We start from the raw sequence: 25,929 nt of genomic DNA, 5'->3' as shown, positions 1-25,929 counted from the left end.
TCTGTGGTAAAGTTGTGTAAATCCATCAGGAGCTTAAACATTTTAACTTGTGGTATAAGCAGAACACAAAATGGTTAAATCAATGATTTTATTAATAATATACAACAGAAGTCAGACTGAATATGAAGTCAAATGGTTTAAAAAGAGGCCGATACTGCCCTCTAAAGGTCGTATCAGAACACAATAAAAAAGCAATATAATGTTGGCCTTAAGGTATTTTACAGATTGTGGCTAAAAACAAATAATGCACAAGAAAAATGCTAATAATACGGCATTTAAAAGGAAAACTCTAAATGGTCTGATAACCAAAAATAACAATCTCTTTAAATTGTAAATGAAGATTTATTCAGTAACACAGGGACCTTTTGTTGGTAGAAAGTAGATTCAATCTTAGATAGCAGTTTCATTATCTTTTTTAAAGACTGTAGAAAACAGGAAATCCTTTTTTGTCATTTGGGTAAACTGGCCTTTTAAGATGTCACATACAAGTACACTCTTCAGGCATGATGTTGGGCAGGGTCTCATAATTGAACGTGTACCCTCCGTCGGATGTTGTGGTGATCCTCAGGGACCTCATGGTCCCCGGCACCGGGGCGCAACACTGTTTGATCCCCAGCATGGTGGCGGTCCGACCCTCGGCTGAGCAGTTCCCCTGGCAGTAGTAGAAAGTGAGCGCCTTGGGGTGCACGATCCAGCTGTCCCAGCCCAGCTCCTCGAAGCTGATCTGGACCTCCGCTCTGGTGCAGTCGCCGAGTCGCTCCTCGGAGGGTCTCTTGAGCAGCTCCACAGCAGCAGGAGACCAGGGGATGGTGACACTGCGGGGGGAGCGGGCAGGACCTCGAGGCTGAGCGTGGAGGTGGAGGAAGGGGGTGTGGTCTGGTTCACTGCTGCTGCACTGACAGGCTGGACAGCGGACCTGCAGCAGGAAGGGCCCCTCAGCCACAGAGGCCAGAGTGTCTTGCTCCAGGTCAAAGGTCGTCCACCCGTCTGAGCTAGTCTTTGTAGGAGCCTCCGCCGCCTGATGGAGCTGCTGAGCTGAAGTCACCATGAACAGCTGGGCGGAGGAGTTGGCTGCTCCTTCGCCTGCGTAGAACCAGAAGTGGGCAGACGTGACTGAAGTCTCTTGGCTGTTCATGGAGGGCTGGAAGTAATATGTGAAGTGGCTGCTGGCGGTTTCTGCAGAGTCAGATGTGGCACAGGATGAGTCTGCAAAAGAGGTGAGACAGCAGTCAGGGACGTTTTATAGCTTTTTATTGGGGCAATTTCGCCTTTTGTTGTCTGAACATCCTTCACAAACAGGAGGTCATAACCTAAGACTTTTTTTTTACTGACCTCAACTGCTACGAAATGACACTCAAAATAGACACGTACCAACCAGAAAGAGACTTGAATTCAACCAAAAGGAAACATTAAACATCTCCGAAGAGACATACACATCTAAAAAGAGATACTCCCAAGTAAAGAGACAAAGGAACTATAACCAACGAGACTCAAAATGACTACAACTAGACACAAAACAATTACAAATAGGCACAAAACTAACAAGGCATAAAACCAAATCGATTTCCTGCACTTTTAGTCCATTCTTATTCTCAAGCATCCATGAAGACATGAAGACTGAGTATCTAAAATGTATTATCGTGTGAACTGGACAGTTTTGTTAATATAATTAACAGTGCTAAATTGAAATGTAATTGTCCATTGTGTTCGTTATAGAACTAGGGTGTGTATAATTTGAGTCTATAAAAATCTGAATCTCTTCAATTCCTATTATTTGACACAATTCCATGATCCGAAATGAGGGAATTTTGGCGAGTGCAAGTACATAAATAAGGTGTTAAAAGTTTTAGGAGCGTTATTCTTGTTAAAAAAAAAAAACTTGCATTTTTCTCACCAGAACTTGGGAAGAGAATGATTTCACATGTTTCCTGCGTCGGACTGCTTTGTGGCTTGACCCACGTTGTCCTGCTCGGTGCGGGGTCCCTATCTGGAGCCTGCACTGGGGTTAAAGGAGGCTCCTCCAGCCTGAGGCCCTCCAGGACCCGCACTCTGACCCAGGACAACACCTCTTCCCGGGACAAATCCTCTCCGCTGCATGCATGTCCCAGAATGTGGACCCACAGAGGGCCGAGGATGAAAAGAGCACAGCACACCATGACTGCACTGTAGGAGAAAGGTGCAACCAAAAAGTCTGATTTATGGTCCAATCAGCTCCAGAAAACCGATTCTCCTCTGTAACCTTCCTGATTCTCACACATTTGTTTGTCTCTGCAGATATCTGTGTGTGAGGGAAGTCTGCAAGCAAAGCATTCTGTTGCCAACACACAAATGGCAGATTGCAAAGAGTGGCCTTGACGGATGGGATGTTGCATTATCTGTTTCACACCGTATCAGAGGACATTCCCTTCTGCTTGTTTTTATTTTCTTTCTTTGTTTCCTGCAGTGTTATTAAATGCCAAATTGTTCATTATGAATGCAATGCACAGAGGGATCGTTTTAACATTACACTGTGCAGTTAGTGCCAAGTCACCAGAGCTGGATTTAGGAATAAGTGAATATGCCTCACTGTATTTTGTATGCATGTTCTTCCATCATCCTAATTAAGAAACATCATTGATTGACCTCCTGGTAAGTATTAGCTGTAGAGTAAACTTTTTAGGCTGCAGAAGTGTCAGCTTTGCAAATTCTGACTTATCATAGCGCCCATATCTAACACACACCTGGTTATGGTCACAAGTATTTGTGTACTGTTAGGGAAACCTCTTTATCTGCCCGGCCTTGGATCCATGAATCGGTCTCAGAGAAAACGTTTAAACTGTTTTTGTTCAACATTTTTTACTCAGGACAAAGTCCAGGTGTTACTACAAGCTTTATATTGAACTAACAATTTGTCTTTAGTGTTGGGTATGCTTGCTATTCTAACGTTTTAATAGCGTATTGTTGGAAAGAAAACGACATCAGGACTGAGCATCCTCATCCTCCTCATTGTTGTCCATTGTCATCAGTTTTTTCCTGTGGTATTTGTGTTTAATTCCTGCCTGTAAACAAAAGCGACACGTGGATGACCTGCCTGCCTGGGAAGAAGAGCAGGAAACAACAAACTGGTGAGAAACATACTTTGTTTACTTCCTGTTTCGTTTTTGTTTGTTTAGTTCTTATTGTCAAACTGTTTTTACATAGAGGCGAATAACAGGGGAAAATACCATTAATGCTTTAAATAAGAAAACATTTGATACCTTTTGTAATACTTGTCTCTATGGATCAGTGTAAGCTACTAAAAGTGAATGTCGATGTGTTTACATTTTGTATTATTTTTGTAGCTGTGATGCTTCTGGTCATAATTGTCAGTGTGTAATGTTTAATCTTACCATTACCTGTCTTCACCACAAGAGGGCGACAAAGTACTACATCAGTGTGTGTTTTTTGACAGTTCATGTTTTTTGGCCAAAACAGCACAGGTCATGGCAGTGAGTGGGTTCCTTCAGATAATGTGGGATGTCTGTAATTTGTATGCTTTCTGCTGTTCCACTCGACGGTAAATACAAAATATAAGCACTGTTTATTTGTTCAAATAACTGCATACTTTACAAGGATTGAAGGGGCGATTTTAGTTTCTTCTGTTTTTGTTGTTTAATTTGATATAAACTGCAATCTTCTTTGGCTGGAGGGCTTGTTGCCACAGCAACAGCTCCTCAAAGTCAAAGCAGCGAAAAGCAGGATAAATTCAGTGTGATTTGAAGCGTGTCCGGGTCCTTCAAGTTCACTCATCCATTAACTCAGCTGACCGTGTGGTGGCACTTTCTATCAGAGTCTCAGTGGATCAAGGTGCTCGGCTTGAACTGAGAAATGTCCACAGGAAAAAATAGTCACATATACATACACTATATAAAGTTAAAACTGTTGCCTTTATATATTTCAAAAACAACGTTTACATAGTTGTAATGTTAATTTAGTTTGCATCCAAGGTGGGCCTGATGATGTTAAAGTAGATCCTAATTCATTTTGTGTAAGATAGTGATTATTTAATTTTGGAGATGGTTTGTAATCTTGTTTCTATGATTTGCTTATTACAATTAAATGTATTGCCACTGTCCATATAGGCTACTGGCTTATAAGATATGTTTATGAAAAGCTGTGAAAGAAGACATTAAACATAATTACAGCCATTATTTACTTGGGTGTGACCGGTGTTTCACTTTGTTGCCTACTGTGCATTTTTCACACACGCCTGTATTGATTTACATTGATCACATGCAACTTTTTATTATGTAAATATGACCCCTCAAGGATATTTTTCAAGCTTTGTTTTTTATGCTGCTCAAAAACTGTGTTAAAATAGGCCACAAGACTGCTGCTTTATTTGATCCTCTATGCCTCATTTCTATATTCATACTCTGTGTTCACAAGCCCTAAAAACCTGCATTTGGAAATAAAATGACCGTGCAATAAAGTTTAAGAGGTGATTGTTTGTATTACATTATTTTTCACTCCTCAGCGTACTAAGATAAGCCTACTAAGAACATTTTAATGCAAACTTGCTCGTTGTAAGCTTTAGGGTTATGAGTTCAATTCTTATTAAGGTAATGTTACTTTTTTGGCTCCACTCCTAAGATAATGACTTATTTCATGAGTTGCTCTTATTGCATACTAGCTGTATTTCTATGTAACACTGCCTGTCAGATGGATTAGCTCAGTGTGATAAAGGAGCCCTCAGAAAGCATGAGGTTGTGGGTTCAACTCCCACAGTGTGCAATATGTTTATCAATGTATCGTTAGATCCAACACCAAGAGAGAAGAAATCAAAAGCTCTAACACAAATATGGAAAGCACATCTGATCATACAGATCAGAGTGATAGATGTTAGGTTTGAAGATCTGAGGTTGTGTGTTTGATTCTTATGAGGTGCAGTAACTTTATAAATCCAATTTCCCACAGAAGATGAACAAATGTGTCCCTAACAACTGTGAAGTGTGTTTGCTCCCACAATGCAGTTTGGCGAATCGTGACGTCACCCCATTCAAAGTGAATGGGCAGAAGCGTTGAAGCGGCAACGCACGCCGCCGTGTGTAGGGGCCGTCAGACCTTTCTGATAAATGTTAGCGTGAGTAAACCTGACCCACACGTAAAACAACAACACTGTCTACTAACAGTTTACTTACCAATGTTGACGGGATAGCAGAATGCGCAGGTTGTTTGTAGAGAAGGGAAAACGTCAACAAGTTATTCCACACCGGTGCCGTGCTGCTTCTCTGCACGATGAGACTTCCGGGGTGTTTCCTCCAGAGTGACTCTTTCCTGCAGAGAGGCTCAGCTGCTGAACGCATCACATGTAGGTAAACTATAATCTAGTAGTTCTGCAGCAAAACTGTGGATTAAAAAGGGATGAAAATCAATGTATGGAAGATTCATACAACGCCGAAGCATGCGTAAAGTGGGTCAAGGTGTGAGGCGCCAGGCCGGTGTGGGGATACTCACAAGCCCCCGGTTGGGTGCTTCTTTGTTGGAGTTTACTCCGACGAGAGGGTCGCCTCCCTACCCCTTTGGGTTATGGGGGGGAAAACTCTGACTGTTGTGTGTGCTTATGCACCAAACAGCAGTTCAGAGTATACGGCCTTCTTGGAGACCCTGGAAAGAGTCCTGTATGGGGCTCCTGAAGGGGACTCTTTAATCTTGCTGGGAGACTTCAACGCACATGTGGGCAATGATGGAGACACTTGGAGGGGAGTGATTGGGAGGAACGGTCCCCCTGACCTGAACCGGAGTGGTGGTTTGTTACTGGACTTCTGTGCTAGTCATGGATTGGCCATAACAAACACCATGTTCGAACATAAGGATGCTCATAAGTGTACGTGGTACCAGAGCACCCTAGGCAGAAGGTCCATGATCGATTTCGTTATCGTATCATCGGACCTGAGGCCGTATGTTTTGGACAAATGGGTAAAGAGAGGGGCGGAGTTGTCAACTGATCACCATCAAGCCTCTGGGCAGACCTGGTAAGCCCAAACGTGAAGTTCGGGTAAACTGGGAACGTCTGGAGGAGGCCCAAGTTCAGGAGGCCTTCAACTCACACCTCCGGCGGAGCTTTTCTGGCATTCCTGTGGAGGTTGGGGACATTGAACCAGAGTGGGCGGTGTTCAAAGCCTCTATTGCCGAAGCCGCGGTGGGGAGCTGTGGTCTCAAGGTCTTAGGTGCCTCAAGGGGCGGTAACCCTCGAACCTCCTGGTGGACACCGGTGGTCAGGGAAGCCGTCCAACTGAAGAAGGAGGCCTTCAGGGATTTGTTATCCCGGGGGACTCCCGAGGCAGTTGCAAGGTACCGACAGGTAGGCCTGTCGCGATAATCAATAAATTGACTTATCGTACGGTAAATTAAAATCGAGCCGATAAATTGCCGTTTACATGCGTTTTTGTTTACATAAGGATGTGACCAGCATTTTAACCCGGCAGCTGTGGCTGCCAGCCCAGAGCGCTGTGAGGGGCGGGGCTCACACACAGCCCATGACACAGCCAGGTCAGGAAACTCCGCGTGCAGCAGTGTAGCAGCCAAATTAATAATATAGAGACAAGCAGGAGACAACGTGTGACTTACTCGAGGGGAATTTGAAGTTAAATGGAAGTGGTTGCAATACCACATCTCCGGTGTGGGAATATTTGGGTTTTAAGCCAAATCAACGAGGCGAACCTACGGACTCAAATGAGCCAGGCGGTGTGTCGCATTTGTTTTAAAAAGGTACAAAAGCTAGCAATAAGACCAACCTTAAACTGCACCTGAAACACAAAACCCCCTCCGTTTTCCCAGCTGGGAGCAAACACGGCAGCTGGAGATGGAGAGCCCCCACCTTTATAGTTATATACAGTGGGGCAAAAAAGTATTTAGTCAGCCACCAATTGTGCAAGTTCTCCCACTTTAAAAAGATGAGAGGCCTTTAATTTTCATCCTAGGTATACCTCAACTATGAGAAACAAAATGAGAAAAAAAAAAATCCAGAAAATTACATCTGATTTTTAAAGAATGTATTTGCAAATTATGGTGGACAATAAGTATTTGGTCAAAAACAAAAGTTCATCTCAATACTTTGTTATACCCTTTGTTGGCAATGACAGAGGTCAAACGTTTTCTGTAAGTCTTCACAAGGTTTTCACACACTGTTGCTGGTATTTTGGCCCATTCCTCCATGCAGATCTCCTCTAGAGCAGTGATGTTTTGGGGCTGTCGCTGGGCAACACAGACTTTCAACTCCCTCCAAAGATTTTCTATGGGGTTGAGATCTGGAGACTGGCTAGGCCACTCCAGGACCTTGAAATGCTTCTTACGAAGCCACTCCTTCGTTGCCCGGGCGGTGTGTTTGGGATCATTGTCATGCTGAAAGACCCAGCCACGTTTCATCTTCAATGCCCTTGCTGATGGAAGGAGGTTGTTACTCAAAATCTCACGATACATGGCCCCATTCATTCTTTCCTTTATACGGATCAGTCGTCCTGGTCCCTTTGCAGAAACACAGCCCCAAAGCATGATGTTTCCACCCCCATGTTTCACAGTAGGTATGGTGTTCTTTGGATGCAACTCAGCATTCTTTCTCCTCCAAACGCGTCTAGTTGAGTTTTGACCAAAAAGTTATATTTTGGTTTCATCTGACCATATGACATTCTCCCAATCCTCTTCTGGATCATCTAAATGCTCTCTAGCAAACTTCAGACGGGCCTGGACATGTGCTGGCTTAAGCAGGGGGACACGTCTGGCACTGCAGGATTTGAGTCCCTGGCGGCGTAGTGTGTTACTGATGGTAGCCTTTGTTACTTTGGTCCCAGCTCTCTGCAAGTCATTGACTAGGTCCCCCCGTGTGGTTCTGGGATTTTTGCTCACCGTTCTTGTGATCATTTGGACCCCACGGGGTGAGATCTTGCGTGGAGCCCCAGATCGAGGGAGATTATCAGTGGTCTTGTATGTCTTCCATTTTCTAATAATTGCTCCCACAGTTGATTTCTTCACACCAAGCTGCTAACCTATTGCAGATTCAGTCTTCCCAGCCTGGTGCAGGTCTACAATTTTGTTTCTGGTGTCCTTTGACAGCTCTTTGGTCTTGGCCATAGTGGAGTTTGGAGTGTGACTGTTTGAGGTTGTGGACAGGTGTCTTTTATACTGATAACGAGTTCAAACAGGTGCCATTAATACAGTTAACAAGTGGAGGACAGAGGAGGCTCTTAAAGAAGAAGTTACAGGTCTGTGAGAGACAGAAATCTTGTTTGTTTGTAGGTGACCAAATACTTATTTTCCACCATAATTTGCAAATAAATTCTTTAAGAATCAGACAATGTGATTTTCTGGATTTTTTTCTCTTTCTCATTTTGTCTCTCATAGTTGAGGTATACCTAGGATGAAAATGACAGGCCTCTCTCATCTTTGTAAGTGGGAGAACTTGCACAATTGGTGGCTGACTAAATACTTTTTTGCCCCACTGTACATGTAGTGTTTTACAAACAACCGTACTGGTTACGGTACGCCATCGTGAGGTTGTAAACACGGAAGTGGATCGAGACAACCAAGGGTGTGACTTTGGTTTGAGAAGTGGGGGGGACAAGAAACAGGGGCTCTGTGGGTCCTCCGCCAGAAAGATGTTCTCCATTTGTATCCCAATTCCTGCATTTCTTCAAACATTTAGGGACTATGGTGATAAAAAATGTCAATAAGGAATTTTAAGTCTGTATAATAGACCAATGTACTACCAAATCAGAAACATAAGGACATACTGTAGTGTGTATAATAAATGTGGACACGTATTTAGTATCCAATCCATGTGAACCTGTACCTGTTTTTTCAGGGGTGGGCCTCACATCCTCTAGGGGGTCCGGGGGCATGGAAGGCTTTTTTTTTTAAATGTTGAAGTTAAAAGCATCAATTTGGGGCACTTTGAGGGCAAATTAAGAAATCTATGGAAACATCTCTCAACACACTATGAAACAGAACCGTGTACTTTTAAATAATAAAAAAATCATTGGAATATGATCACAAATAATAACAAATAATTTAAAGTTGTTTATTTCATAAACTCCTCTCTCTTATCTTCATCTACGTTACCTAGTTAGCATTCTTTCTTTTTATTTATGCATATTTTACTAATCACTCCCCTTTTAAACTCTATTTTTTACATTACACTACCAGTCAAAAGTTTGGAATGGACACACCTTCTCATTCAAAGGTTTTAATTTATTTTAATTATTTTCAACATAATAGATTAACACTGATGACATCAAAACTATAAAAGAACACATATGGAATTATCTAGTAAACAAAAAGGTGTTAAAAAAAATCCAGAATATTATTTTTATTTTAGATTCTTCAAATTAACCCCCTTTTGCCTTGATGACAGCTTTGCACACTCTTGGCTTCTCTCAGTCAGCTTCATGAGGTCGTCACCTGGAATGTTTTTCCAACCTTATTGAAGGCCTTCCCAGAGGTGCTGAGCACAGTGATCGTGGAGGCCAGGTCATCTGACGCAGCACTCCATCACTTTCCTTCTAAGTCAAATAGCCCTTCACAAGGTCATTGTGTGTTGAAAAACAAGTGATGGTCCCAGTAAGCACAAACCAGATGGGATGGCGCTGCAGAATGCTGTGGTAGCCATGCTGCTTAAGTGTGCCTTGAATTTTGAATACATCCCCAACAGTAACACCAGCAAAGCACCCCCACACCATCACACTTCCTCCTCCATGCTTCACGGTGGGAACCACACATGCAGAAACCATCCGCTCACCTTCTCTGCGTCTCAAAAAGACAGATAGGTTGGAACCAAAAATCTCAAATGTGGACTCATCAGACCAAAGTACAGATTTCCACTTTCTAATGTCCAATCCTTGTATTTCTTGGCCCAAACAATTCTCTTCTTCTTCTTGTTCATCCTCAGTAGTGGATCTTTGCAGCAATTGGACCATGAAGGCCTGATTCACGCAGTCTCCTCTGAACAGTGGATGCTGAGATTTGTCTGCTACTTGAGCTCTGTGATCATTTATGTGGGCTCTAATCTGAGGTGCTTTAATTTGTGGTTTGTGAGGCTGGTGACTCTGATGTATTAATCCTCTGCAGCAGAGGTAACTCTTGCTCTTCCTTCCCAAATTGACTCTTGACAAGGCACACGTGTTAATTTAAAAACATTCCAGGTGACGACCTCATGAAGCTGACTGAGAGAAGCCAAGAGTGTGCAATGCTGACATCAAGGCAAAACGGGGCTACTTTGAAGAATCTAAAATAAAACACTTTTTTGATTACTAGATAATTCCATATGTGTTCTTTCATAGTTTTGATGTCTTCAGTATTCATCTACAAAGTAGAAAATAATTAAAATAAACAAAAACCATTGAATAAGAAGGTGTGTCCAAACTTTTGACTGGTACTGTGTCGTAAATAAATATTGGAAATATTTGTGAACATAAATATTTATTTACATAGATGACCGAACCGTGTGATACCCACTGAGGTAACTGAGACTAAAGTGAACTGTCTAAACACTCTGAGTCCTTTAGCTCACCTGGGCTGACGTCATCAGAGCCTCAGTCTGACAGGAGAGGACTTGTTGTAGAAACAGCTAGCCGTTAGCTCTGAGCTAGCACCAGTGAGTAAAACTGACCCACACGTTAAACAATAACGCTGTCTACAAGCAGTATTTACTTACCAATGTTGACGGGATAGCAGAATGCGCAGGCTGTTTGTATTGAAGGTAAAATGTCAACAAGTTATTCCACACCGCGCCATGCTGCACGAGGACTTCCGGGGTGTTTCCTCCAGAGTGACTCTTTCCTGCAGAGAGGCTCAGCTGCTGAACGCATCACATGTAAACAACGTAGTAAACTATAATCTAGTTCTGCAGCAAAACTGTGGCTTAAAAAGGGATAAAAGTCAATGTATGAATGTATGTAGCTTCATGCAACGCTGACGCATGCGTAAAGTGGATAGATCGAAAAATTACGCGCACCTTTACCTCGATTAAAAAACAGGTAGGCAGTGAAAAGTAAGTACATTTACTCAAGTATTGTACTTAAGTACTTAGGTACAATACTGGTTCCATTTCATGCTACTTTATACTTCTACACCACTGCATTTCAGAGACATATTGTTCTTTTTACTCCACTACATTTATTTTAACACTCATAGTTACTTTGAAACACCTGATATGCTCATATGGTTTAATGCAGTACAGTATTACTAATCTACACAGTATTTCTATTAACTACATTTGGTCCACATTGACAAACTACAACACTAAAGTGCTCTTACATGTATAAAAACAGGATAATATAACAACCATGATATATAATACTGTGAAAAGAGCATACTGCATACTTTTAATACTTGAAGTACATGCTATAACTGTTGTACTTTAAGACCATAGTATTTGTACTTTTACTTATGTAAAGGATCTAAGTATTTCTCCCAGCACTGCAGATTGCTCGTACAGTATCTAATGTGTGATTGAATAGCATCTGCCATATTGTATATATTCAAGCAGAGTAGCCTATCTGTAATCATGCTTAAAGCCAAACTCTCTTTTAATTGTTGTTAACACTCCCTCCTTTTAAATGTGAGCATTTGTGACAAACATTTGTATCTGCAACACACTCTTCTCAAACTTGTATTTTTTATTTTCATTAGCTAAGCAACATTTCGATTAGTCAGATCTGAAAGACAGAATTAAACTTCAGGTATTTTAAAAAGCCTGATACAGCAATGCGTTAACAGGAAAGGTTTTCATTGGAATGAGGATATGTTAACGGTATTTAATTTACTCAAACCTAAATATATTGCCTTATTTTTCCTGCAGTGGTTCATTTATTAGATTACTCGATTGCTGAAGGGCTAAAATTGCACATGAGCATATTTCGAGGAAACGTGCTATATCATGAGTGACTGAACCTTGGATAACAGAAAGGACGAAAGAGACACGTTATGTAATGTTATGATATCTTCTTGCAGGCATAACTCTTTTTGAAGGACGAATCACAATCGCTTTATCAGATAATCACAGATAAATGGGATATATAGTGATTTTATGCTTATGCTATTGACACTTTAATTGTTGCTTTCAAGAGGATAGATTTGTCAAAAGCCTGAGTATAAAAAAAGGGGAAGGATTTATCAAATGATTTGATAAGAACACTACAAATTGGCTTCAGGTGAATAAATGTATGACTCATGTTATCCTATTGTGTCTACTACAACTGTTCCAACCACTTATACTGCCTTGTAGTGTTATATCACTGCCCTACAGTTGTATGAATCACTGTCCTGTCTTTATTCTTAGACTTTCTTTTTATAGCAACTCCAACTGTCACTCGCATGCTGTCTCTGCCTGTCTCTCTCAAACACACATACACACACACACACACACCCACACACACACACACACACACACACACACACACACACACACACACACACACACACACACACACACACACACACACTCTCTCAGGGGCTCGCACGCTCTCACATATATTGGTAGATAACATTATCTAAAAGGGTTGGAGTGTGGGAGCTTGCGTGCGTGCCGGTGTGTGTGTAGGTCATACTTGGCAGCCCAAGAAATGTGACCTATCTGTGGTGCAGCTGTCGTTCCCAACCTGAGAGAGTTGGGGGTGAAGCAGTGAGATGGGAGAGAGGGAGAGAGATAACATGAACTGATTTAAGAACTAAGAGGCCTAAAAAGGTTTAAAAAATGTAAAAATTCAAAGGTAGGTAAAACACACTAAAGCAGAGGGCCTGAGTGCTTTGACATTTGGGAAAAAGGTCTCTCTCTCTCTCTGTGTCCCACCTCTCTTCACCGGGGTTGAAGCTGTTGAAAGGGACCAAGGCAGTGGCTGCTAATGCTACATGATCTAGGGCGGACTTACACCTCCAGCCAGTGCTCACTAAAGGACACGTAGCGACACAGGCTTTAGCAAATGGTTTGAGATGAAATACCTCACTCCACGGATCTTGTTACTTTACCTTGGACTTTGCGGGGATGTCCAGATGGATTCCTTTCGGCTTTAATGGGTGAGTTAAGATGTATTTCTTTTCTAATCTCGGGCTAAGTTTATTTTAAGAAATGCTTTGGATCAGCTTATTAGTGCAAACCCATGAAATAACATTGGGAGCAAATCCAAAAACGAAAATATATTATTTGATAATGGCATTTCTATGAACTCAAATGACAAATTTACAAAAATATAGTACACTTTCAAAGTTTTCATGACATTGCAAGAGACAGATAAAGAGAGACATCTTGACTTTTGTCCCTCAGTAGGGACCAAACTCCAAAAACGATCCGACATTTCCCATAATGCAACTGGATAGCTCTAGTTAGGCCACCCCACCTATTTTATTTTCACACTTTCATTTTCCCAATTTGTCAGGCTTTGGAAAACACATCTTGACCTAAAACCAAAGCTATAATACCCAGTTGATGTTACAATATAATACATGATGTAACTGTTTTCTCAGGTAGCAATTCAGTAAGCTTTTTGAACTCCAATGCTGTCATTCTTTTATTATGAAGTTATTATTCTGTCACTGTGAAATATTTGTCACAATAATGTCAAAATGTGTGTTTTTAATCCATTTGAAAAATTCACCAATGATGTCATTTTGTATCTGATAAGCACATAAACAAACAAGAAGTGTATGTAGTCAAACTGTATCATATACTCAAACATATTTTAAATCTAATGTGTGATGTGCTCTGGTCATTACAGTACTCAGTGTAACAGCCCAGCTCAAACATCTGTAGCAATGGAGACTTTCAGAAGAGGCAGAGAATAACTGCAGCACATCGAAATCAGTTACCAGAAAAGGTTAAAGAAGTCTAAAAGAAATCAAGATGGCTGATGGTCCAGGATCCAGTCCCGGCCTCCCATCTAAGAGGCCCAAAATCACCAAAGACAAGATTGTTCCGGATACTGGTTCATCAGAGCCCACAGCACCATTCTTCACCCGTAAACTCCGTAAAGCAGCAGTAGGAACGAGCTGTGATATCCGACTGAGGGTGTCCGTGGGAGGATTTCCAAAAGCTACTCTCACCTGGTACCACAACAATGAGCCGCTCCCTCCATCAGAGGCCCAGGATGCAGGCGGGCTGTGGATACGGGACTGCCGCATGAGCGACGCTGGCCTGTACACCTGCATGGCAACCAACGAGCTGGGAGAGGCAAGCTGCAGCGCTGTACTGGCCATCATGGACCTCGGTGAAGGTAATCACAACCCTAACGGAATGACTCTTTCTTCAACAGGAAGCTTCAATCACATTTTCTTTTAAACATGTTAATGTGGACCCCAAACAGGTCCTCAAATAAACTCAATGGCATTCTTGACACCTTGCCTATTATTTGATTCCTTGAAACATCATCCCTGTCAGTCAAAGCTCACAAACAATTATAGATACAAGAGTTTGTTTTGATCATCAGGCAATAAACTCGTCTTCCATTTCTGCAGACCTGCACTGTGAGATACTTGAATTAGCTTGTGTATGTAAGTAGAGACTTGGCGGAGGAGAGAAGTGACACCTGTCTTTGCTGTAGCTGCACGGCTGAACCTTTGGGGTGTTGATTGTTGGTGTTTACTGAGCCCGAGGAATGGCACGACGTTGGCACCTGGTGCACCTGTTAGGATACATTGTGTCTAATTTAAGTCAGGAAACGTGGGGAAATTCCCCAAAGCCTGGGCAAAGTCATGTTTAAGACATTCAAACTGTGACAAATCCTCAGACTGTATGACAGATCTTTAGGTAAACGCTCATCAGTTGTTTCATCGATCTGAGCATTTGAAACGGCTTTGTATTGAAGCTATGGTATTAGCACAAGTTCATGTGTTTTGATGTTATGACCACAGTTTAAACTAGCAAAAGTCATTTGTGTTGATTGTTCTATTAGCATAATTCAGAAATTGCTGACTCTCTTGTCTGTCCCCTCCCCCTTATCTTTATTGTGTCTCAAACTCTTAGAGTATTGCTCCCCTTTACAGTGCACAAACAATTTGGAGCATAAGCTAACATCTTAGTTTGAAGATGCAGTGCTCTCCATGCTGCAGAGCACTTAGAAGGGAATCACTAAGATGTCTTGCATGGTGGATTTGAATGGATTGTCTAGTATTTCCCAGGGTACCTTATCACCTCTGCCTTGGAGAGATAAGAATAGCATTTGTCAGTGAAGCTTTAGTCTTTTTTTTAGCTCAACTCTTCTCTGTGCCACGGTAAATAACTCCAAGACAAGTAGATCCCAGAGCCCTGTCACATTAAGCCCTGTATGTCCTTGTTTGCTGTAAAGGCATACTACACAACATATTTTAGTGAACTAGTTTATTATTGTAGTAATGGCTTTTATGAATTCATGTCGTCAACAAGAATGAAAGAGAACATGCATTTGGACTGAGATAACAGAACTTCCTGACACATATTAAGCTCACTTTTGAAATGTAGAAATCCATTTTTTTAAATATAGTCAACATATGATAGTATTTAGTTTAAACATGCAGTTGCATTGTGTAGCAGTCCATGACACCGTACTTAATTATATCCAAACCTCAGATTCAATTGAGAGGTGTTTTTTTTTTTTTTGTCAAAGTTCTGATACACATACAGTTGTTCTAATGATCTTTAGAGCTGGATGAGAAATGCATTTTCAAGAATGACATCACATCTAGTGGAATAAAACCTCCTGCCGGTTTGCGTCATCCATTTGTGTCAAGTGCGTAGAAGGCTGAACAGATATTCAGTGAGATCATTGTTATGCCGGCTACATTTGATGGTGCTGGTGTTTCCTTGGCCTGTGGAGCTCACATATCAGTTGCTCTCACACTATGAGCTGGCACACACAGTCCAGCTGGCATATCACTCAGCACCTCTCTGTCTTGCTCTTCTACTTTTTCTAATTCTCACTTCAATTCAGCGCTACTTTCCTATTTTTCACCTCTGTTCCTCAGTGCCTATTTCTGCTCTTTCACGTGTTTTATCTAGGTCTGCTAACTTCAACTGGAGTTATGTTTAAAATGTATTTAACAGCTACGAGACAGCACAGATGGTATACCCTTATCCTTCTTTTCCCTAATTAAATCCATCTAATTGGGCTCTTGGAGCACAGGGGAAGTGTTGGTGTTTACATCGCTAGCAAAGGCAGAACCGGGGGTCAAGCCGGCCGGGTACTAACACTAGCTGGTTTGCTATGTCTTGTGTTGTTGTACTTGATTGATGTTATGTTAGCAATTACTCTTGTTTTTGATCTTGAGTAATGTCCTAATAAGAAATGCATGCGTAACATTACAGCTGTCCGTGTTTCCGACACCTGAAACTGTAGGGGCAGTAAATTAATATGTGTTTCTTCAAGAGACTTCGAAAAAGCCCCCTTTCTGTGTTTCTTGCAATAGATAAATGCACATGAATGATAAACTGGTAAAAGACATCAAAATGAATGTTTTTCTGTTTTCTGGTTCCTAGCTGTCTCACTTTATCTCTGACCTCTGCCTCCTTCCTACCTCGTCTCTCTCTCCTTGTGCGTATTTATGGCCCGGTATGTGCCGAGCTAGGCCAGAGGACTCGTACTCCACTGATGTGTGGATGCCGCCGGCCCCCTCTCCGATTGCACCAGCAGACATCACAGATAATTATAGCTTCACCACGCTCAAGATGCGGAGCTGTCACACTCAATCACGGTCACGGTGATGAAAGAGAGACTGTGTGTGTATGCCGGGGCAGGGGAAAGGCAGTGAGTGTGTATCTGTGTGGGTGTCTGTTATTGTGCAGTTACACACGTGTGTGGTCAGTTTTAATGGCTGTCCAGTCTGCTTTTGAGTGAGTCAGTTGGATGTCTGTCACTTTAAGATATCACCCTGAGACCAGACCAACCAGAAACCAGAGTAGCGCTGTGTCACAGGTCTAGACCACTTTATTGACGTCACCCTCAGGCGTACAGCGTTTTATTAACATACTGTGAGGCCTCTAAGGGCCCGATAAGCAGTTTGATAGAAGCTCTGAAAAAGCAGCACATCCGTCACATGCAATTTTTTTAACTACTTTTACAATATCAGATTACTGTGGATATGGGACGCAGGAGGATTACAGACATGACTTGCAGTTATTCATGATAAAAAAAAATATATATGTATATTTTGAAAGCAGGGTTTTCCAACCTGTGGGCCTAAAGAACTTTATGTGAAGTTGCTCTTTAGGGACATCCACTGGGCTAATATAAAGAAAATAACAAATGCATTCATTTAATAATGAATGGCTTAAACGTCAAGGCAGTGATATCTCAATTCTTTACATCAGCTAGTAATCAAATCAAATGTGGTTAAAGTACATTCAAGGAAAATACTGTAAGTAACAGATAGCATATTAACATGTGAATAGTATATACAGACCAATTCAATCGGATCCTGTCAAATACAGCACTAATTCTGTTGGAGAAAGCGGTTCATTTATTTGAGATGCAATTTCCCAGCAGCATGGACCCTAATATGAATACCAGAGGGTCTGTTACATCACCTGAAAGTGTGTCTATAAAGAGAGTGACAGGTTGAGAAAGAGGGCTCAGTTCTACAACAGCTCTAATAAAAGTTGCACCCAGACTGTGGTCAGCGTTTGATATTCTTACACAGTCTTAGTAAAAGCCCCTGGTGTTCTATAATCACATTCATATATAGATTACAAAGCATATACCCATTTAGTGACACACATTCAAGGCTACAGCGTTATTGTCACCTCCAGCACCAAGGTTTATCAGCCGTCTGAAATAGATCCCCCTTACTTGTGCCTTTTCCCCATTGTCTCGTAATGTATAGCAGCATAACCTTAATAGTGCTTTACAACATGTCTGCCTTGTAATGGACTTTTAAAAAGTCTCCGTGACCCACAGAGGACGGCAAAGGTCGTTTTGTATCCGTGTAGAAGTGTGCTTAATCTCCTGCTCTAACTGGGGGGGGGGGGGGGGGCAGGCTCTGTGAAAGGGGGTGCAAAGGGAAAGTACAGTACAACTGGAGGGGTTGTACTATGCAAGACTGGAAATAGACTGCTAAGGCTGGCTGTCAAAGTTGGGGAGGACTGGGGGGAGACAGGGAGGAAAAAGACAGACGTGGGATAAGGAAGATGAAGTAGCCATTTTAAGAGAGCGTATGCTGGCTTGACCAAAACAAGATCCTTGGAGAAATAGGCCTGTTGGAGCCATTATGAGGTAGTTGGTGGTGTGTTTCCATGGACTTGTTGGAAGACTTTCCATAAAGGATACGTGTTTTTGGGGCATCTTGTGGTTTTTTATTAGAGGAACACACAGAAGTAGCTATGTTACGGAAGGACCTGCTTGATGCACGGAAAGCTTTGAGGAGCGCTCGGGAGGGCGTGAGTGGGCCGAGAAGCAAGAAACAGAGAGGTGAGTGGGAGCAGGTATCAATGCTAAATATTTGTTGGAACAAAATGCTCCAAGTCCAAGTAGGAGAAGGATCACACTGTAGCAGGGGTATTTACTGAATGCAACTGAGTGGAACAGCTGTAATGGAAATGAAAACAAGGTAATGCACTTGAGGCAGTTATTGCCGCTGCCTAATTGGATTTAGTTAGCTTGTCCTCTATGCCTTGCAGTGTTGTACAAATCCCAAGCTATACATGGATAATGCTTTTTACTGCAGGCTTTACGCTACATCAATCTTGTTTGTCATAGTGCAAGTATAGAAATGGCTAAATGAAGACTGTTGTTTTCTCTCAAAATGTCACTCTTTGTTTAAAAACTGTGAGGGTTTCATTTGTGGCTCAAGAGCTGGGAAACAGCATGTACAATCGTGTTCAACCATCCTCATGTCGATAGAAAACAACTATACAGTAGTAATCCCTTTAAAGGGCAAACTCCACGATCAAAATGTAAACAAAGGCTCATCCCATCCTATAAGTCCAGAGAAACTCCCAAAAATGATTGACAGGTCTATAACCACATGGAATGGTTAAATATAAGATGTTCTGATGCTTATAAAGGTTGGTATACAGTGGTACTATGTTCACTAAATTAAAACAAGCCTAGCCTGATGTTATAATAAGTGAAACTTCAAGTATATATGCAAGTACTCCACATTTCTCATGTCACAAATTTGGCGTTTTAATGAAACACCGAAAATAAAGAACTGGCCTTCCAACTTGCAATTCCAAAGGCTATAAAAGTAATATTTCAATGTTTTTCTATCTGCATAAGTGCTGCATTTGAAACTCAAACCCATGTATCTGCTCAGTCAGTGTCTGTTGTGGAGCGTATATAGCTTGGCATTCCTGCTCTCACTATTTCTTATCGACCCTTACATTGGCATCCTGGCGCAGAGATAATCTATAGCCGCTTGATGATTTCACATTCTCTAAATATTGAGTTCAAGTGGATTAAGGAGACAGTACAATTAATGATCTTTTCTATTATCATCAGGCAGCTGAGGCAATATGTGGGGGTGAAGCCAACGCTGTTTCTCTGGTGATTAGTCTGGCAAAGTGTGTGTTTGTGTTCCATCCCGGTGGTACACAGCCATTCACAGGGACCCTCAGGGATTTGGGGAGGATTAGGTGGTAGGATCGGGTTGCAGTGTGACTGTCAACATTAGCCACTGTCATTTAGGATTTCCAAACTGCCTCACCAACTTCTTCCACATACCATCACTCATTTTCCTCGGGAGGATGATTGGGGGGGCAAATAACAAAGCGTCATTGTGTTTGGTCTCTAATCTTAAAGGTCCCCTATTATACTGTTTTTCATCAATATATTATAGGTCTCAGATATATCCAAAACATGTCTCTGAAGTGTGCTCCAAATACCAAACAGATCGCGCATTGCAGCATTACCCATAATCCCCTCTGTTTCAGCCCTGTTTCCAAAGTGCTGATTCTCTGTCTGTTACTTTAGATGAAAATAAGGAGCCCCTCCCCACGCCCCTCTGAGAGAGATTTGGTTAAAAAGAACTCAATGGTGCTCTAGGAGGAGATTCAGGTGATAAGGTGGGGGGGGGGGGGGGTTACCTTGGTTGCTGATTGGCTAATGGTTACACAAGCGAAAACATCGTTATGACATCATAAAGTGGCCAAAATCTGATCAGCTCATTTTCAGACAGGTTTTTATAGAAATTGATCAGGACAAAAAGAGAGAGAATCTTTGTTCCTGAAACGTTCAGAATCTTTTTCCACAGAGGGGACAAATGTTGATGTAGAAGAGACATGAAGAAGTGGATTTTGCATAATAGGTGACCTTTAAATCTTTCTTGATGGAGAAACACTGTGTGCAGCTAGTCTGAACCATATTCATTTTCCATTTTGTAATGTGCAGAATGAAGTCTGTGTTGTAGCGGTTGTAGTCTTACATTTCCCATTATTGACCCGACCAATGTTTAGTTTGATAGCACGTACAGAAACATCAGAGAAGGATGTAACAGCAGCAGAATGTGTTTCCTCGTGGCACAGAGATCATGCCAGACCTGCTGCGTGACCGGAAGGCATCCATCACAGAAAGCAGTCTCTGTCAGAAAATCTATCGCTTTCCGTGAAGTCTGCTTACTCCATTGTTGTTTTAAGCTAATTAAAATGAAGCGCGCTCCAATTTGCACCTCTCCTGAATGTTTGTAAAGCTCATTCAGTGTGTACTCATTTTTCATCTCCGTTAGTATCGCAGAAGCCACACTTTGCAGACGCTTCAACATAAACTATAGTCAAAAGTAATGCATGTGTTTTTTGCATTTGCATGTCTGAAACAGCTCAGCGATCAATAACGAGGATCTGCTTACTCCCATGTCTGAGAACACTGCAGTGCAGGGGACCATTTTGCCTTGGAAGCCTTTAAAGGAAGCCAGATTCAGAGCAAGACAAATGACATGCACCAATAGAATGTAATTATCTTTTCTCAAGGGCTGATATTGTTTGATATCCCAGCCAGAGATGAGTTGAAGTTTGTTCTTTGTGGCTTTTAGTGAGCATGAAAAAAAACAACCCCCGTGAAAGAGTTTTCCAAGAAAATGGACGCTCTCCATCGTATCTGCCCTCTCATTGGATGATGGTCATGGAATTTTGTGTAATGATGGAGTTATTGATCCAGGGCGTTTGAACTGTTACTTGGGGGTGTATCCCATATCACGCATACAGCCTTGGTATTGATTTCTGCACTCTGTGAGGGTGGAGGAGGAGTGGAGGTAGGCGAGAGTGCATAGAGGGAGGTTTGTTGAATTACACTGTGCTGCATCTAGGTTTGCCTTTTGTCTAAGAGGGAAGGCTTTAGTTTTGGATGTCATTTAAATACAAAATACAATGAGAAAAAAGGCAACAAGATAGAGACCACGATCTAAATCATTCAACTTCTTTTTCACGGCAGGAGTAAATCTCCTATTGATTATGTGTTCACAAGGCAATACATAGTAACACGCCTCACTTAACAACGCTAAAAAGCACATCGCTCAGTGAAGCAAGTCGGGGACAGAAATGTGGACACGGATTCTGAGTAGATGGTGGAAGATCTGCCCGTAATTATGTTTAGATTCATTTGTTGGAGGAGGTGTGAGGAGCACAGATGTGTCTGAAAAGAACAATTCATGTGAGTGAGGGTTTTTTTTAGACATGGAGATGGAGGTATGGAGGAGGAGGTAGATGGATGGTGGAAAGCAGGAGCATATTCTTGTCACAACTGCGAAATAAATGACTGGAAGAAGGAATTGTAATATCATCTTTTTCTGATTTACACTGTGTATACATAGATCAATCATGGTTTAGCGTGTACATGTCATTTAATGGACTTTACAATGAATTCACCATTATTTTCAGATCAAAGTCATTTAAAATAAACACATTAATTATTTGTAAAGGTGGTTTTTTTTTAGGTTGATCTGCTTGTTAGGTGCCTGCCAATCCATAAGGGAAATATATTTGCTCTCCCAGTGAATAGAGCCCTCTACTGCTTGAAGCTGTGCTAACTGTGATCATTGTTTAAAGCTCACTTGGAATATATATAAATAATGAATGCCTATCCTGAGGTCTGCTACATTGAATAGAGAAGAAAGCAGGAGAATAGACTGAAATGAAGAGAGTGTAGGAAGGATGTGAGGTTTGTATTCAGTAGCACCTTTTTCTAAGAACACATCAATTCCACTGGCCCTTCCCCCCTCTTTAATGTCTAGCCATCTCATCCCTTCTCTCCTCTCATCTATGCATCTGTCTCCTTTTCGCCTCCTCCCTCTTGAAGCTTCTCCCTCGTCTCCTACTCTTGCCTCCACTCTCTGCTCTTTCTCTCTTCCCTCTTCTCAATCCAACTCTCATCTCTCCTATGTCCACATGCTCCGTTGAAGCCAGTTGTTTCTCTCCCTCCTCCTCCTCCTCCTCCTCCTCTTATCCACCACTCTCATCGCCGCAATAAAGACCCACACACACCTCCTTAAAGCTCAGACTTCCAACCCCCCACCTCCTGTTGGACCGAGTGTGCTCCCGATTGAGGCAGATCGAGCAGAGGAGGGGGGGACTTGAACAAACCAGCTGAGAATTGCCCCTTTAAAGGCAGCGTCTACGTCAGAGAGGGACGCTGTTCACATCAGCGGATACACACTCGGACACAAAGACACCTGGCTCGGGCTGATTTGCATTCGCCTCTCTCGTTCTCCCCCTTCCTTGCTGCCAGACTGGAGAGTAAACACACCCACGCACAAAAGACGGCTGAATCCCTGTTGTTAATCTGGATTTTTTTGAATTTTGTTCATGCCACACCCCTGGGCTTATTCGGCTTGTTTTCCTGAGCTCATGCCACAGGTCATCTCGCACGCTTGACAGGAAGCACTACTTGAAGAGATGAAGAAAATCTGGTCCAAGAAGAGGTTTCAGGTTAGTTTGCTTTGGGGGGGGGAAACTGCATTTAATGATTGTGTTATGAAGCTCTATCCAGACACATTTGTATGGTTTAACATATTGGTATGTCTTGCCACACCCTTTACCTGATAATGAGATGCAAATATGTTGATGTACAACAGTGGTAAAAGGAACATTTTAGGAATATGCTTAACAACCTCACAAAAGGCATGCGATTCTGTTTTGAGAAAGCCAAAAGAGCGGAAGTGTGAAAAGGAGAACTGATATTTTCCGGCATGTTGTATCCGCTGATATGTTGAGGGCTAGTTAGGACAACATGTCAAAGAAAGTCAGCGCAGGAAAACTACTAAGCAGAAAAAAGTATGAGCAATCAAGACCATCTCTTAGGACTCTCTCATTGAAACACAGAAAGAGGCAAATTACCCCCTTTTACACATTCAAACAGTCCAAATCTCCGCTGTCCCGCAGTCTATGTTGTGCAATACATAGCTTGCCTTAAATGTCGTGACAGTTTTGAGATATAATAAGTTATTGTTTAGTATATTAGGAGCAGAGAGAAAGTATGTCAGTAGGCTACACTCCGTGGAGACATGAGGAACAGGGCAGCCTGTCAGAAGGGCTTCGGAGAGGTAAAGCTGATGTCTCATGGTCCCTTTGCCTCCTTTTTGAATTCTGCCTCAATATCAAACCCCTGAGAGTTGCTCTTTTGCTTCCAGCAGCAGATCTGTGACAATAATGCTGGTAGGATTTGGATTGCACCCACAGAGTTTTCTTTTGAAGCATTTGCCAAATGCAGCCTTTTCAAAAAGCCGCTTGTGGCTGGCTTTAGCTGATATGATTGCCTCGAGGCCATAACAATGGAGATCACGACAACGATGGAAGCTTCTAGCCGAGTCAAACCGCGTGTTATCACAAGGCAGCAGTTAATCAAATTGCCCGACACAACGCGCACGCACGAACGTGGGGGTAAAAGAGTGTGAAATGAGTCACTTCGCACTTTTGCTACTTTCCCTTTCCATCCACGGCAGAGCAGTGAGTCATTCTGAGGCGCTCTCCTTGGTGCTGATTGATAGAACGTCCGAGAAGCCGTTTCACCAAGTGCTTCATCAGCAGGGACACCGACTGAATCCAGATATCTATCATTTAAGAAATGGATGAGTCAAGAATATTTATCAGCATTATTCTCATATGATCACATCGTCTTTCAGAAGTTAGATCAGTAAATCCAGCTGTTTGATGTAATGCATAAGTGGAACACATGTGACTGTGTTGAATATAAATTAAATACTTTTAAACCAGTAAGTAAGGATATTTTTAATATGATAAAGACAAATGAATCGGCAACTAAATGTGTTTGGCTTTGGAAGACATGTCAGCTTGAACCTAAAGATATTTGTTTTGAACTGTTGAGGACTTGGATAAGCTCCAAGAATTTGTATTATTATATCAGGAGCAAGCAAACAAGGCATTTGAACATTTTGTAAAAAAAAATGAATATCACTTACAGTTATTTCTTAATGTGACATTTTCTTCTACAAATCAGAAGGTGTAGTGTTCACACCTTCTGCTGCTTAGAGTCGAGTAAGCAACAGACTTACTTTGGGGTAAAAGTGACCGGCAGTGTTGTGCTTAACAGAATTGTTGTCTGTGTTTGTCGTTGAATAATGCATTTGACTTTGTATCTTGTTTCAGAGAACTGGGCATTCCACAAGGACATTTGGCAGATTTACCCATGGTGTGTTGTCAGTATGAGCTTTACTCCATTTCTGCTGTAGTATATTGTGTTCTCCTCTGTTAGTAAACAAAACAAACCTAGCTTTATGATTTTGCTCAGCCTGGTTAGCCTTCATGTACTTCATTTGTGATGTATTCCTTTAATAACTTGTATGTGTAAACGCTGTTGTAGCCTATATATTTCTTAAGCGGGTTTATTCGCTTTTCTGCTCGACTGCTTCCAACCAGAGTGGGCTTTATTATTGTACATCCTCCCCCACAAAGCAATATCTGTTAATCACGTTGTTGCCTCTCAGCCTCCATGTTTTACGGTATAATATTTGGCAAAAATGTTGTGCAATCTACGATCCAAGCCAAACCAAAGGCTTGCTGTACTCTACTCCAAATTATATTTACAGTACAACACATGAAATATATTCCCTCATGATTACATTGCTGAGTCAATTTCCCTCGCCTAGTGTGCAAGCTATTTAACTTCATTTCACGCAGATGGGTGAATCTAGGAAGACACGCACACGCTGCTACTAATGTAATGAGTTAATGGTGATTGTTCATGTTACATTGGCTTTCTTATCATTAGGCAGACCTTCTGGAATTATCTAATCCCACTTGATGCGAGGCGCAATGAGGCTCAACCTATTTTGTGGTTGTCGTCCTCCTCCTTCACAAGCTCTCTAACCAGAACACACATCTGTCAGCCAGCCGGCAGTTTGGCTGGTGATTTTAGACGCTAATGGGTACGAAGAGGATTGGTCGTGTGGGTGAGAGAGATGCTGGTTTCCATAGTAACGGTGCTCTCCCGTCTGCCCTCTCTTGCTGCCACTATGGAAGTGAAGTTTTCCGCTCCTGCCGAAAGCAAAGCTATGGTAAACCTGCCTGTCTGATTCATCTTCTGACCTTTTGTGTTCTCGTCCCTCCTCCTTCATCTGTTCACCCTGCTGATGTCATGTGAGCTGTGTTGTGGTTTCAGGCAGTTTATTGTGTGTGTGTGTGTGTGTGTGTGTGTGTGTGTGTGTGTGTGTGTGTGTGTGTGTGTGTGTGTGTGTGTGTGTGTGTGTGTGTGTGTGTGTGTGTGTGTGTGTGTGTGTGTGTGTGTGTGTGTGTGTGTGTGTGTGTGTGTGTGTGTGTGTGTGTGTGTGTGTGTGTGTGTGTGTGTGTGTCTGTGGTGCATTGTGTTCCCTTCAAGACAATCCGTTCTCCATATCATATTTTTTGACTTTTTTCTGCTTTTGCATCTTCCTTATAAAATCAAGCCTGCAATCAATGGATGTTGTACCTGTCCTTCTTTCTGTTGCCCACATTACTTATTTTTTGTGATTTCAGTTCCTGTGAAATTATCTCTTATGACATTTTCCAGATGGTTGGCATTTTCTTCATTG

At 42.0% G+C, this 25,929-nt stretch overlaps 2 protein-coding genes across 2 annotated transcripts in view; one reads left to right on the top strand and one right to left on the bottom strand.

Moving 5' to 3' along the window:
* Positions 1-74: 74 nt before the first annotated feature.
* inha (inhibin subunit alpha) lies at positions 75-10,817 on the bottom strand. The gene is made up of 4 exons (XM_079670011.1): positions 10,667-10,817; positions 5,160-5,365; positions 1,895-2,163; positions 75-1,206 (listed from the first exon to the last, which is right to left on the bottom strand). Exons 3-4 carry the CDS (start codon positions 2,154-2,156, stop codon positions 479-481), a joined length of 990 nt encoding a protein of 329 aa, XP_079526137.1. The 5' UTR covers positions 2,157-2,163; positions 5,160-5,365; positions 10,667-10,817; the 3' UTR covers positions 75-478.
* Positions 10,818-12,617: 1,800 nt separating this feature from the next.
* The window catches only part of LOC307031824 (striated muscle preferentially expressed protein kinase-like), a 39,719-nt gene continuing 26,407 nt past the window's right edge, over positions 12,618-25,929 (top strand). Inside the window, exons 1-2 of the mRNA XM_079669269.1 lie at positions 12,618-13,026; positions 13,725-14,219. Coding sequence (XP_079525395.1) covers positions 13,850-14,219 — 370 coding nt within the window. The 5' untranslated portion in view covers positions 12,618-13,026; positions 13,725-13,849. The remainder of the gene's footprint in view (positions 13,027-13,724; positions 14,220-25,929) is intronic.

Source organism: Notothenia rossii (assembly GCF_949606895.1).
Source record: "Notothenia rossii genome assembly, chromosome: 3".
Classification (NCBI taxonomy): domain Eukaryota; kingdom Metazoa; phylum Chordata; class Actinopteri; order Perciformes; family Nototheniidae; genus Notothenia; species Notothenia rossii.
This window is presented reverse-complemented; position numbering and strand designations above follow the sequence as displayed.

Excerpts from the sequence above, each read along its gene's own strand:
- inha (XM_079670011.1), bottom strand. The coding sequence starts at position 2,156 with ATGGTGTGCTGTGCTCTTTTCATCCTCGGCCCTCTGTGGGTCCACATT. Across the intron at positions 1,207-1,894 it reads CATTCTCTTCCCAAGTTCTG|ACTCATCCTGTGCCACATCT; the intron begins GTGAGAAAAATG and ends CCTCTTTTGCAG.